Below are 14,203 nucleotides of genomic sequence, written 5' to 3'. Positions count from 1 at the left end.
TTTCTCTTAATAAGTACATTTTTTTTAATATTATATAATTACTGTTTTGTCCTCCTTATGTAAATATTGTGTATCAAAAATGAGGGTAAAATTAGAAAAATAAGTATATGATTGTCATTTTCTCAAAAAAAAAAAGAAAAAAAAAAGAAAGTAAAATAGGAAAAATATAGATATGATTGTCATTTTGTCAAAAGGTACAAAATTACTATTTTACCCTTATTTTGTCAATAGTGTATAAAAAATGAGGGCAAAATAGAAAAAAAAAAAAGAGGAAAAAAATTGACAATGAGGATTCGTATAGAAGAGTATAGATAAGTTATCAATCCACTATTAATACAGGCCATGCGCAATTCATGTGCATAACCCGCGTGCGCAGGAGAGAATTTCTGGGTAGATGAGTACCTTAACAAAGTTTAGGTTTTTGTTGGGAATGGGATTGGTTTCTGGGCTATTATAAATGGGCCACAAATTGGAAGCCCAATAATATAGTCTCCAACTTTGAATTATGAGATCCACAAAAATTGCTAGATTTGGATATGGACTATGCTATCTCAAGCCCAACTGAAGTATAACCAAAACGCAACGTTTTGCCACTCTGAACCGCCCAGTAGAGCGACTTCGACGTGACGACGTCGGCAGCACGTTTAACCAAACGCCACTTGGACCACATTCGGAGCTTCGAGCAGCAGGTGAGGTGACCCACTCCATCGCTCACCGCTCAAAACCAATTTCCAAATACCCGAAAACCCAAAAGAAGAAAAAAAATCTCGATTCAGTTCTCTGTCTCTCTCCTCTTCGCAGCTCAGAGAGAGAGAGGATTGAGGACTCTCCCCATCTCTCACTTAAAAATTCGATTCGAAATCGCCCCCTGCAATCGGTAAGATCGTAACCCACTTTTGTTTTATCATGTTTGATTCTTTGACTTTTGATTTGGATCTTGCGGGGTTGATTTTCCGGACCTGGAGCTAAATATTTCTGATGGGGTTTCTTTTTAGCTGTTAAAGTTTGGATCTTTTTCGAATTTTATTAAATTATGGATTGTTTGATTTTTTAATTGGGGTTTTGGGGGTGCAGTAATTTTGTAATGTTTCGCTGATTCGTCTGAATGTTCTGGTTATTTGAACTCATAGATGTAATGTGTAGATGCATCTGTGATTTGTTTAATCCCAAAGCATAAAATGTGATTAGTTTAATAGCAAGTGCGGTTAAAAAAAGTCCAGTTTCCTGATAAATTTACTGTGTGTTTTTCTTCAGGTCTGAGTTTTACTAATGCCTTAGTGTAGCTTCATCATGGTTGCTTTGAGATACTGCTAAGTAATTTTAGTTAGTGATGATGTGTTAGTGAGACGGTGGTTGTGGTAAAAAAATGTGGAATTTTGCATCCAGCTGCATAGCTGGAAGTGTTGGATTGAAAAACGACCCTCTAAAGCCGATCCAAGCAGCTCTCGAATGTTCTGATGACGAGAGTTCTTCGATCGTTGGCAGAGAGGAAGGACTAGAGTGCCCCATATGCTGGGAATCGTTCAACATTGTTGAAAATGTGCCCTACGTTTTATGGTGTGGCCATACCCTCTGTAAGAATTGCATTCTGGGATTGCAATGGGCGGTTGTGAAATTCCCCACTTTACCAGTTCAGCTTCCGCTTTTTATATCCTGCCCTTGGTGCAATCTATTGTCCTTCCGGCTTGTTTACAGGGGAAATCTCAGATTCCCTCGCAAGAACTACTTTCTTCTCTGGATGGTTGAGAGCATGAATGGTGATAGGGGGCCGAAATCTAGTTCTACCTTCTCTGGTGATAATCAGTCAGTCTGGCCGGCTAATGGAAACGTATCTGTGGGAACTCAAACAAGCCACGGTACCCACAGGAGGGGGCAACATATTCGCCATATCGAGCAATCTGGATCGAATCACAATCATGGCCCTGTCAATAATTACCTTAGTGTGGAGCGCTTGCATTCTTCGATTCGGAAGTCACTGTTTTTCTTCGTTCATTTGACAGCAAAGTTCCCGCTGGTTGTCATATTTCTCCTGATCATCTTATACGTAATACCTGCCTGTGCCGCCATATTGGCTTTGTACATAGTCATCACTGTTGTGTTTGCTCTCCCGTCATTTCTTCTTCTGTACTTTGCATATCCTAGTTTGGATTGGCTTGTTAGGGAAATCCTCACCTGAGGGCCGAGGCGCTGTTGGCTTTTTTGTTCACAAGCACTATGAATACAACTTTGCTCCTACACGTCAGTGGCGCCTTCTATCCGTACTTTTAGTATGCAATTCGACAACTTACCAGGTTCTAAGATGCATTGTTATTGCCGGAATCATTTCAGCTCTCATAGATGTTGGGTCGGGCAAGTTAGTTTCGGAGATTTTGTTTCACGAAGATAACGACTTCACCGCCTATGGCAATGCTTTTGCTAGAAATACAGTTTGATTAGGTTTTACAGGGTTCTTGTTTGTATGAAGATTTGTGTTGAAATAAATATGTTTTGTAGTTTCTATTGCCTTTGCTGCAACATAGTTGTAGGTGATTAGTAGTGGGTTTTGAATTTTTGGTTGTACATATTTTTTGTAAGAGCGCTCGGGCTCGAGTCATTAGTATATGCTTGTTTGTTTGTTTCAATTTTCGCGATATTATGTTTGTAGTTGTTGAGATTGTAGGACGACGGCATAGTTTTGATAAAATTTCATCGAAAAACACACGTTAGGGGCAAATGTAGGCAATTTCATCGAAAAACACACATTAGGGGCAAATGTAGGCGATTTACGCCTACATGCTAACGTTGTGTAAAAAGAAATGGACGGAATTAGTCATTGTCCTCGAATTGCAACAATCAGTAAACTTTTGGGTTTAAAATCGCAAGCGTTAAAATACATTGACCAAATGAAATTCATAATCTTGCTCAAGAAATATACCATCGATGAAATTGGTTCGAAACTTCTCGATGCTTCCTCCTTTTCTCCTCAAGAAGTTATTTATCTAGCCTGTCTATCCCTACCATCCACAATAATTCTAAAAATTCTTATAAAATCCATGCCAGACAATCGGACTGGATCCTCCACGTGTCAAAAGCACAACCTGGTATTGCAACCTATGACTATGCATTATGTTATGCACCACTCCTCTCCTAGTGGTGCCGAAGGCAAAGTGCTAACAAAAAGTTTCAGAAAAACAATGGCAGCCATTGCCGTTTCTTCTCCAAAATCCTCCATTTTTCAGAACCCAATCTCTCGCAGAGAGCCAAGTTCCAGTCTTTTTGGCGGGTCCTTGAAGGGTTTTTGTTTTCAGTTGAGACCCGGAAACAAGAGCAGAAATGGCATCAATTTGGTGGTTGCTGCCACAAACTCCACCACCATCAGTGGCAGCAGAGGCCGCGGTGGCGACCGGTTTTATATCAACTTCACCGGGTTTCCTTTTCCACTGGGTCCTTTTCTCAATAGAAGCACTACTAGGACTGAGGTAAGCTCGTTTTATTCTTTGCTTTTATTCCAATTAATATATTCGTAGTTGTTTTCAGCAGATAATGGCTTAAAATTTGGTGGTTTTGGCTTATGACATGATATGTTTATGCTCGCACTGAAATTCTGATCTTCCAATGTTTTCGGTTTTCATGTCCTTTTTCTCACCCTAGTAGAAGCATGTTTATTAGAGCTTTTCGGATGGTAAAAATCAATGAAGAGAGAACTTTTCACCGTTGAATGTCCAAAACTTCAAAGACGGCCTTGTAGATTTTGATTCTCGGGGTGCCTTATTGGTTGAACAAGTTATGTATCGATCAAGTAACCAGGATACACAAAGCTATGATCTTTGAGTGCACAGCAAGTTTTTACCCTGGATGACCCGAGTGATTGTATGTTCATGTGAATTGTAGCTTTTGCAGTAAGTTTACTCTCTTTTCCGCGTGTTCGTAGGCTGTGAAAGGCTGCATATGGTTATTTGAGCAAGAGCAAGCATTAGGCTTCAGCAGTGTGTCAACCAACATTAGAATGACAGTCATCAAACTAAAATCCGGAGGATTGTGGGTCCATGCGCCCATCGCTCCAACCAAAGAGTGTATTCAGGTTATATTTTGCTTACAATTCTTTCCATTTATACCTTTTTCTTGCTGAATCTTCTCCGAGGATCCGTGAATTTCTGCATATCCGTGCTTTTGTTATCCAACTTTTGTTATGAGTGTTCTTGTCTCTTGCCAGCTTCTGAAAGAGTTGGGGGCTCCCGTAGAATACATAGTTCTTCCTACATTTGCTTATGAGCACAAAATTTTTGTTGGTCCGTTCTCTAGAGAGTTCCCTCGAGCTCAGGTATGGGTGGCACCAAGGCAATGGAGTTGGCCTTTGAATCTCCCGCTGGAGTTTTTTGGGATCTTTCGTGCTAAAACCTTACAAGACGAGGATTTTTCCACTCCATGGACGGATGAGATTGAGCAGAAAGTTCTCAGCTCACCAGAAGTTGGTAATGCAAAGTGCAAAAGTGCCATCCGAGACTTCATTTTTATAAAGTAACTGCAAAAACTCATTTTTTTGTGGATATTCAGGTATCGGGCCATATGTGGAGGTAGCTTTCTATCATAAGCGTTCCAGAACTCTACTGGTAACAGATGCTGTAATTTTTGTGCCAAGACAGCCACCTGATTGTATCAGCAAAGAATCCTTGTTGGCATCTGCAAAGAATGGCTTGGCGGTAAAACTTCTTAGCAAAGGAAAAAAAGTATCTCAAGAACCAGTAGTTGACAACAAGATGAACCGTCAAAAAGGTAGAATCTCCATTCCTCCATTCCAATCCGAAATTTCATTATGGCGTCATTTTTGGTAAAATGGTAATCCAATTGGAGAGTTATCATGTATGTTTTGCTGAAAAAAGTTTTAAATAAAATGAACTTTTCGGTGTAGGTTGGGAACGAATGGTTCTTCAAATTTTGTTTCTTGGTCCATCAAATCTGTTGGAACCGAATGCTAGCTTTGCTCAGATGTCACAGAAGCTGATTGTTTCACCCATTGTAAAGACTCTTGTCTTCAACAAAGTTCCTGAAAAGGTAGTTGAACCGTTCTGATTGTATTCAATTTAGCTCGCTTTCGGTATGCAAACTAGTTAGTGAAATCGCCAAATGTTATTGCTAACTAAGGGACAAAGGCGTGGTTAAATGATATTCAGACATCTTTTTTCGGTGTGTGTGTGTGTGTAATAACCAGACCAACACTCTGCTTGTATTCATTTATCAAACAAAGATGACAAGAAATTGTTGGAACTTGTATGCATTTCAGCACTATGACCATTTGTGTCTCAAAGCATTTTCATAATTCAGGTCAGGGATTGGGTTGATGGAATCGCGCGGGACTGGAGGTTCAAGAGAATAATCCCTGCTCATTTTGCAGCACCAATCAACGCAGGCAGGTCTGATTTGTTAGCTGCATTTGCCTTTCTGGATGACCTTCTGGATGAGCCTTATGTCACTCGCCCATCACTCTCTCTTCTCTTCACATCACTATTGGGAAAGGCTGCGAGCTATTTCCCTCCCGATGACATGAAGACTTTATCATCCCTCGATCAGTTTTTGGTCTCGGTTGGAGTTGTGAAAAAGACCGTCTCAGGGCGCAAACGATGACATAACATGTTATGCAACATGCAAATTTTCCGGTGGAGATTTCACCTCTTGAATTTACTTACTCATGAATGGTTATGAATCATAATGTTTTTGTTATTTAACATCCTAAAGTTGTATTCAATTACTTGTAGTGGAAGATTGCATGATATTATAGTACAGAAGCAAAAGGTGCAATACAAAGTTTCTTCTTGTGTTTTACTTCGAATACGTCACACCATAATAGCGTGCTACTAATTTATGTGTTATAATAGGGGTAAACGACATAGTTGATAGGTAAAAAACTTAAGATATAATGTTAATAAATAGATTCACGTGTTATGACATGAATGAATTAGTAATACTATGTGGCTATGTGATAGTTACACTGAAAAATTTCTTGAAATAAAATAAAAAATTTAAAAAAAAAAGTTTATTGGTAATACTTTGTATTAATAGCCATCTATTTTTGTAATTCATTAGTAGGATGCTGAAAACTGACGTAGCGGGGTACAAGAATAGAAGGATCGACAAGCGTCAAATTCAAGAGCATAAGCTGAAATTTATGAGTACTCCGGAATCTACCATAAAATAGAGAAAACTCTAAAGTTTAATTGATAATAATATGAATAATTTGAATTAAAACCCCAATATAAGCCTTCATATAGACGTTAATTCTAGTAGTAATTTACTCAAAACTTAAAACTTTCCAAAACCGATTCAAACAACCTGAATATTCTAACGATGCGTCTTTTTATATTTTATTACAAAATACTTTATTGTTGAATGCGAATATTATTCTTACGTTATTTCTTGTCAATCATCCACCATTGTCTTTTCTTTAATTTTAACCACTTAATCTACATCAAAATCTGAGCCAACTTTAGATATGAAGTGTTTTATCTTAATTTTCTCATTGACGACATATTAATTATAGATAGAAGAATGGTATGTATGTAGGAACATATGACCTGGTAATTTTGTCAATTGCCATGATATTCAACAGGCAAAAGCTTCAAGGAAAGCAGCTGATCATAAAGCCAGTTGTTTCAATAGATTATGGGAATATTTCCCTCAAATGGATAACTTAAGGACTAATTAATTATCTGAAAGAGACTAATGAATTATGATTACGACATTGATACTTGAATATAGAACAAATCTACTTTATTGTTGGAAGGTCAACTCCGCAACCAAATTCTTCCACCAACTGTATTTAGGTTCTGGAGAATGATTATTAGGTGTTGATTGATGTAGGTGTCACACAAGGTTTCAACTTTCAACTTTCAACTTTCTTAATAAAAACGAAAGTGAATTATAGAAAAGCATTCGAAGTAATTCCTACAAATAGCATATACTGATACTTTTTACAGGATTGCAAGAAGCACTTCAAGTTCTTTTTTAACCTAAAAATATTGTCTCTAAATGCATTTTAAGACATTTTAAAAGTACTTTCAAATGAGCTCAAATTATTATAAGATGAAAAAAAAGTTCGGAAACAAAACACTAATTGAACCAGTTACAAAACTTTGATCAAAAGCGAAACAGGATAAATGCTAAAACGCCAATTAAGGGGCACTAAATAAGGGTTCATGTACGGTTTATCATTCGTAAATTATCCCTTCATTTTTAGTCCTGATTAAAATTTTGTAACTAGCTCTTTTAACTTGTAATACATATTTTTTAGTCAAAAGAGTGGGAGAGAAACGAAGGTGACTTTTTCTTAATTACTCTATTGTCTCTTGGCCCTTTTTTATATTTGCTCCAAGTTTGGGTATTGCTTTTACGTCAAGCTTTAACATACACTTTTCCTCTATTGTGGAGAACATGGGGACAAAGTCGTAATGTCTTGAATCCACAAGATGACTCTGAACTGTTGGTGAAGTGAATTTTACTTAAACATGCGCGTGTAAATGACTGTGAACTCTTAATGAAATAAAAACACTAACCACATTTTGTTTCTGAATTTTGAGAATTAAGAACCGACCTTTTATTTGTTTAAAAGGAAAAATTAATAAAGAAATTATTATATCACTTGCTACACCTTGATATAATGTTATTTAGTCGAAGTAGATATATTCCAGAACTTTGATTTAATCGTACTTAACTTTGATATGATTGAAATATGTAACTTCGATCAATTCAACTTCCCTAAAAATTATGCCAAATTATTATATTTAGTCCTCTTTTTCAAATTAGTATATTTAGTCCTCTTTTTCTTTCTCTTGACATTTCCTCTCCTTCTGTCGTTTCATGCCAACGCAAATCGGTCTTAATGCTTAAATAAAAACAAAGTTTAATAGTTTTTATTTTTTTATTTTTTATCAAACAATACATTTTGTTAGATTAGATATTGAATTAGTTACCGACGGAGTTCGAACCCACATCATCATGCAATGACTCAACTTTTTTCTATCACTATAGTAAAAGGTTACTTGTTCAAAGTTTAATAGGTAGAATCCCCAATTTATAAACATACATAGCTTTTCAAGGAGACCCCATGATTTTCTTGTAGAAATCTACAAAACTAAGTAGACGTGGTGCAATGCATGTTGAATTTCTCATTAGAATGTGTATGGTATTTAAAAGAGTTTGGTTTTTTTGCATCTGAGTTTAAATTCTTCGTCATAAATTAAAATAGTTTAAACTATCGCTTGTACAAAAAAGGAATTCAACAAACGGGTTAGAGTTTCAATAATAAATCCATTTGTTTATCATGAAAGCCATTTTGATGTGGAAAAAAATTAATTAATTTACTCCCATGATGAGTTGATGTGTACAATCCGATTAAAGGGACGAAGATGGCAATCATAAATTCCTTAATTGGATTTTAAGCATCATCTTTATTCTCAATCACATTATTAAATTGTTTAATCATATCAACATGATTAGCAATGAGGGAAAATTATATTGGTGTGACATTTGCGCACATTTTAAAACTTATCATCTTTTAATTTGTAAATTAAATTTGATTTTTTATCCAACATTTACTGCTCATGAATTTTGTAAAATTCGGTTAATGTTATATGTTACGGTTGATTATTTAAAAGCAAAAAATGGTTACGGGTAATCTTTCATCTCTTTTGAGCAAGTAGTTACGTTGTGTTATCATTTTCATTTTTTTTGTGGGCAAATTAGTTAGGTGACCATTTTTTTTTCTTCTTTTTGGGGTAAGTAAGTTACCATTCTTATTGGTAAGGTATCTTGATTCATTAATTATAGAAAGCAAAACAAATTTTAATTCAAATAAAATAGAAACAAAATATGTTAGCTTAGCAACAAAGTAAAGTAAATAGAACCATAATATACATATATGGTAAAGATATCTTCAAAAATTGATTGTGCAAAATCCAATGCTTTTCATACCAAACAAACCCTAATTCTCCCTACGAAGGCAATAAAAATCCAAACTTCAATTTTGTTTGGCAAGAAGTCCAAGGACAAAGATCCTCTCTGGATCCTATTATTCGAAGCCAAACCATTCACATCACACAAACTAAAGACTCTGATCTCTCTTTCACATAAACTAAAGACCCGAATTTTTTGGTTCTTCGGCTCCGAACAGTAATGTCCGGAGATGATCCAAATTCGAAGTCCAAAGCTTCTACAAGCAATCCATTATACAAAGCAAACAACTTTCACAAAAAAAAAAAAAAAAAAAAAAAAAAAAAAAAAAAAATCACAAATCAATTTGAGTTAGGAATTTTGGATTTTGGAACTTTCCCCCAAAAATATCATCTTTGTTTCAACAAAAAAATGAGAGTGGGACCAAAACCAAATTCCCCGCACTTTTTTTCCCTCTCTTGTATTTTCCTGGATTCTATAACCAACGCGTAAAGCGCCGAGAAAAAAACCCCACCAAACCAAAACCAGAAGAAAACTAGAAACAGTTGCTTGCACGATCTCTGAAGCAAAATCCTTCACACCCAAAAAAGCAAAGAGCAAGGAGTGACCTTTACTCTCCTCTCTCTCTCTCTCTCTCTCTCTCTCTTCTCCTTTTACTTCCTCCTCGAGCAGGCCTCATTCATTCATTCATCCGTAACCTTTTTCTTCGCTTTCTGTTGAGTAGCAGACGATAAAAAGGTATGCTTTCTCTCTCTCTCTCTCTCTCTAGTCGTATCTGAATCTATGAGAACCCTATTTCAATCACTTTTTGGCACGATGAGTTTTAGTCTTTGACAGAAATCATGAACTGGGTTCTATTAAATTTGTGATTTTGGTATTGGGTCTTGTGTAATCAAGGCTTCCACTGAGCTCTCATTTCTGGGTACGTCTTTGTTTTCTTAATCCTTAGAGGTTTGGGGATTGTTTCTGGGTTTTGTCCATTGCCTTGCTTGGTTATGAAGTTTTTGTTTTTTTAATCGACTTATAAATTCAATTTCTGGCGATCGGTTTGGGATTGCATAATGTTATGATCACGGGTAATTTATTATTGGTCGTAAGTTGGGAGGTTCAAGCTAATTTTCTGCTACTTCAATTGGTTTTTCCCTTTGAATGTAACCCAAAAGTTGCTGCTTTTTAGTTTGTCTTCTCCTCATGTAAAAAAAAAAATTGAATGACAGCCTTTTCTGGGATTTCTTCTTCAGCCGAATCGTCGTTTTTGGCATTGGAATTGGTTGTTAGTGGATTGTTTGATAATTAGGATGTTAGTTCAGATGCCAATAGATTTTTGTTACCGATTTGATCTCTTAATGTTTCTTTTTTTGGTTTCCTCTCCCATTAGTATCTTGCCAATTCTTTTAAATGTACTTTTTTTTAATGAAAGGATGACAATGGAGTATGCGAATCGAACGACACATAAGTCTACTACAATAGTAGCCTTACTCTCTAAACCTGCACGAAGCGGTTAGAAAGAACCAAGACCCTGAGATTAGCCTACTTGCTTCCCCCGCTCAAAGCGATTAGAAAATGCTAACTCTCCAATAACACAGTGCTACTTCATTACGCGATAACAAAGTGATTATATTACCGTCTTCTGTGTTTAAGTGGATTAAGATGGCATAGTAGGTTTTAAATTAAAAAAAAAAGTCTAATGCTCTGGTCTTAAACCTTCAAAAATTGCAAAATCAACTTGAATATCTAATTTTATATATACTGTTGGGCAGATTACTGTTTATTTCACTGCAGAATTTGGTACTACAGATGTTTGTAATTTGATCTCGATGTTTAATAAATCATACCAAACTGAGTTTATGTATACGTATTATTGATCTCACTTAGCGACTGTGTAACTGCGTAACCTTTTATACCTTTCACCAGGTTGACACTTTGTTAAAATTTCTTCCTTCTTGAAGCTATCTGTAACTGCTAATTGCAATAAAAAGTTGTAATCTACACCATTTTAATTTTGTATTTTTGCAGGTTTTCAGGATTATCTGTTCTGAGATTCATCTGAAATATCTCACTCCTTCCCATGGATGATTTGAGTATCAACTTGCCAGTGACCCGTGAAATAACAAAACCAGAGGAGCGTAATCCAAGAAGAAATTCTACAGGGAAAATATTCTCGTTAAACACTGGAGAAAAAATTCCTCGTTATCTCAGAGCTTCTACTGGGTCCTGTCATGACAATTGTAAATATGGGAGGAAGCATGAAGAGAAAGTGAAGGCAAGATGTCCTATAAAGTCCGTACCAAGAAGGCTTCCAACAAAATCACCTGGCACCCAAAATTCAGAAGAGAGTATGGTTATTCCAGAGAGGAAGAATGTCTCGGTGGTCAAGATTAAACCCTCGCCGGATTTGAAGACTCTTTTGCCTGATTTGAAAACCCTTTTACCTGATACCTGTAACGTTACCAAGCAGCAAGTGTCAAAAAAATCGACTGACAGCCAAAGTTCTGTTGGGAGCGTGCCTCTGGCTGAGAGTAAGAAGACATCATCAACCAAGCCGAAATTGTCATCCTGTTTGAAACCCCATGTCAACGCTACGTCTAAAACCACGAAGCAGGAAGTTTCATCCTCTTCTGACTCATGTTCCAAACCCCATATCTCTGTTGCGCCTAAAATCATGAAGCAGGATGTTTCATCCTCTTCTGATTCATGTTCCAAAACCCATGTCCCTGCTGAGCCTAAAATCATGAAGCACGAAGTTTCATCCTCTTCTGATTCATGTTCCAAACCCCATGTCTCTGCTGCGCCTAAAATCATGAAGCAGGAAGTTTTGCCATCTCCTGATAAGCTGGAAGTCTCTTCAAAGAATGGTTCGATAGGACCTAAAGAAAAGAACTTGTCTGCAAAGCATGTCACTCCTGCGAAGCCCAAATCTTTGGCAGTGAAAGGGTTACCCTCTCCTGATACCTCAGGAGGTTTAACTGCTCCAAGAAACCGTAATTCAACGATAGGCCAAAGGACAGGGACCTCTTTCAAGATAAAATCTTCAGCTTTGAAGCAAGTGCCTTCTCCTGAATCTGCAGGGGGTTTAAAAGGCAAATCAAACAGTGATGGCAAGATAGGCAAAAGGGCCGGAGCATCCTTAGTGACTTTGAAAAGAGTATTGTCGTCTCCAAGAGCATCATTGTCCCCCAAACCTTCTCTCAGGAGAGTTGCAAGCTTAAAAGCACGGAAGAACAGGCCCATGAACGTTGTGTCTCCTCTTAAGAACCAGAACAAGACCAGAAAAGCTCAACCTAAGCAAGTCAACAGTGATGAGGTACAAGAGAAGACCTTGTATGTCATTAAGGTTGAAACTGAGAATAGCAAACCTCTGGAATCTGATCAAAACAGAAATTGTGAAGTTAAACCATCACAGCGTTCAGCGTCGTCAACACCCAAGTCTGTATCTGTCCAAAACTCTGTGTCCTTTTCATCCCATGAAGGAGAAGATCAAGGGTCTGGATATACAATGAGCGAAACAGAGGTTAGCTCTTTTTCAGAAGACAATGAAGTCGACTATATTGACAATGCAGAGATCCTGGGCGAGGATGGCAAAGGGAAACCCAGAATATCCGGGATGGTTTGTTCTGAGGACAAGGATGGCGAAACTTTAAAATTCAGGAGGGGAAAGGTTGTCGACGTAAAATTTGAGAATTCCAATCCAAGGAGGCTCAAATTCAGGCGAGGAATAGTGTTGGGAGATAACCAAAATGTCAAAGCTGTTTCCCTAAGGCGAAGCTTTAAGAAGAGAGGCGTCGGTGCTGATATAGTTGGTACCGAACCTGGTGCAGAACAGGTTGTTTTGAGACATCAAGATGTTCAGGGAAAGAGAGATGAAAAAGGGCTGTTCAACAACGTGATTGAAGAGACAGCAAGTAAACTTGCTGAAACCAGGAAGAGTAAGGTCAAGGCCTTGGTTGGTGCTTTTGAAACAGTGATCTCACTCCAAGAGCACAAGCCTTCTGCAAACGCTGTCGCTTGAGCTGGGAAAAGAGTAATGGAGTGCAAGAATCTGAGTTAAACAGACTTATGGATCTGCAAAACCGTAAAGGTAGATTGCTTCCATTAGCGTTGGATGGCCTCGACGCAGATTTGAATGCGAGTCTAGCATGCTCAGAACTTAAGACACCTCCATTGTTTTTTGTGGAGAGTACGCATTTTCTTCCTTTTTCTCTTGAGTTTCATACCAAATGCATGTTTGACTGTGAATAAAACAACCACGTATAATCTATTGACTATCATGTATTGAAGGAGAGAAGAAAAATTGCAGAGCTGCTTGCTGATTAGTTGTAATATCCTTTAGCTTTGTTCTTAAAGTTACTATTAACTGTAATTCTGGTTGTTGGGTTTGACAGACTGGTTTGCTGGATTTAGATTTTCACTTCTCATCAACAGTCACCACTCACACACGCATGGGCGGCTAACTTTAGTATTCGAGAAGATCAAGCTAATAGTGTGCCAATGTCCATGGACTCCTATCACTCTTCCGATTTTTCCCCTCAACTTTGAGTTGATTTTAACCCGCGTAATCTTTCAAAATGTGTCAATTTGTCCTCAAGTGCCAATTTATCACATCTTCATTTAGTTTTTCCTACTTAAATGAAAGAAAATAACCTACAATTCGACGGGATAAGAATATGCACTCAAAACCAAATTGAAAGTCAAATAAGATGATCAGACAAATGAAATAAATTATTCATGCACACTAAATTTCTCTTTCTTCACACCCTTGCGTATTTTTAGTGTCAATTAATTTATTTAATCAAAATACCTTAATTAGTAATTGTAGATTGTGATGATTAGTAGCCAATTAGTCGGTGGTATTGTCAGGTAGTTGGTGTAGTAACGCGTTAAGTTATACCAATTGAACTACGTATGATAACGCGTTAAGTTACTTTAGGCTATATTTGGAGAAAAAAAGAGTGATGTTTTAAAGAGAAAAATAGCATGCGAAAACTTTTTTCTTTTCAATTTCAAAAGTCGTGTTTTAAATAAATATATCAAACTGTTCAATGAGAGAACACTTTAAAATAGATAAGCAAATTTGCACTCCTAAAATGAAGCTAAAGCAAAAGAAAAATGCTCATGGGACTATCTCATAACTCAAAAACGAAACTTTTTAAATAATATTAACTTGAGAATTAATGTTAAAATGTAAAATGACAAAGAATTCACGAGTCCACTTTCAAAGAGCCGCTTAGCATTGTTCAAAGCAAAAAGCTTTCTTGCCAGAGGAAATTTGTACTGGAAGAAT

The 14,203-nt window shown here is 37.0% G+C and overlaps 3 protein-coding genes across 3 annotated transcripts; all 3 read left to right on the top strand.

Moving 5' to 3' along the window:
• The first annotated feature begins 740 nt into the window (after positions 1-740).
• LOC137708228 (uncharacterized) lies at positions 741-2,621 on the top strand. The gene is made up of 2 exons (XM_068447260.1): positions 741-877; positions 1,255-2,621. The coding sequence occupies exon 2, from the start codon at positions 1,367-1,369 to the stop codon at positions 2,174-2,176; it is 810 nt and encodes a 269-aa protein (XP_068303361.1). The 5' UTR covers positions 741-877; positions 1,255-1,366; the 3' UTR covers positions 2,177-2,621.
• On the top strand, positions 759-5,793 carry LOC137708227 (uncharacterized). The gene is made up of 7 exons (XM_068447259.1): positions 759-877; positions 3,040-3,458; positions 3,911-4,060; positions 4,193-4,451; positions 4,534-4,752; positions 4,889-5,031; positions 5,302-5,793. The coding sequence occupies exons 2-7, from the start codon at positions 3,093-3,095 to the stop codon at positions 5,599-5,601; spliced, it is 1,437 nt and encodes a 478-aa protein (XP_068303360.1). The 5' UTR covers positions 759-877; positions 3,040-3,092; the 3' UTR covers positions 5,602-5,793.
• Positions 5,794-9,451: 3,658 nt separating this feature from the next.
• On the top strand, positions 9,452-13,216 carry LOC137709316 (uncharacterized). Its single transcript, XM_068448401.1, has 2 exons — positions 9,452-9,660; positions 10,939-13,216. The coding sequence occupies exon 2, from the start codon at positions 10,991-10,993 to the stop codon at positions 12,929-12,931; it is 1,941 nt and encodes a 646-aa protein (XP_068304502.1). The 5' UTR covers positions 9,452-9,660; positions 10,939-10,990; the 3' UTR covers positions 12,932-13,216.
• The last annotated feature ends 987 nt before the right edge of the window (positions 13,217-14,203 follow it).

This window comes from Pyrus communis, chromosome 11 (assembly GCF_963583255.1).
Source record: "Pyrus communis chromosome 11, drPyrComm1.1, whole genome shotgun sequence".
Lineage (NCBI taxonomy): Eukaryota > Viridiplantae > Streptophyta > Magnoliopsida > Rosales > Rosaceae > Pyrus > Pyrus communis.
The sequence above is the reverse complement of the archived record's forward strand: the minus strand, read 5'-3'. Positions and strand labels throughout refer to the sequence as shown.

What these genes read in the sequence shown, in the direction of transcription:
- LOC137708228 (XM_068447260.1), top strand. Translation starts at nt 1,367, where the DNA reads ATGTGGAATTTTGCATCCAGCTGCATAGCTGGAAGTGTTGGATTGAAA.
- LOC137708227 (XM_068447259.1), top strand. Translation starts at nt 3,093, where the DNA reads ATGACTATGCATTATGTTATGCACCACTCCTCTCCTAGTGGTGCCGAA. An exon ending in CAACCAAAGAGTGTATTCAG is followed by an intron (nt 4,061 to 4,192) that starts GTTATATTTTGC and finishes GTCTCTTGCCAG; the next exon opens with CTTCTGAAAGAGTTGGGGGC. An exon ending in TCAACAAAGTTCCTGAAAAG is followed by an intron (nt 5,032 to 5,301) that starts GTAGTTGAACCG and finishes TTCATAATTCAG; the next exon opens with GTCAGGGATTGGGTTGATGG.
- LOC137709316 (XM_068448401.1), top strand. Translation starts at nt 10,991, where the DNA reads ATGGATGATTTGAGTATCAACTTGCCAGTGACCCGTGAAATAACAAAA.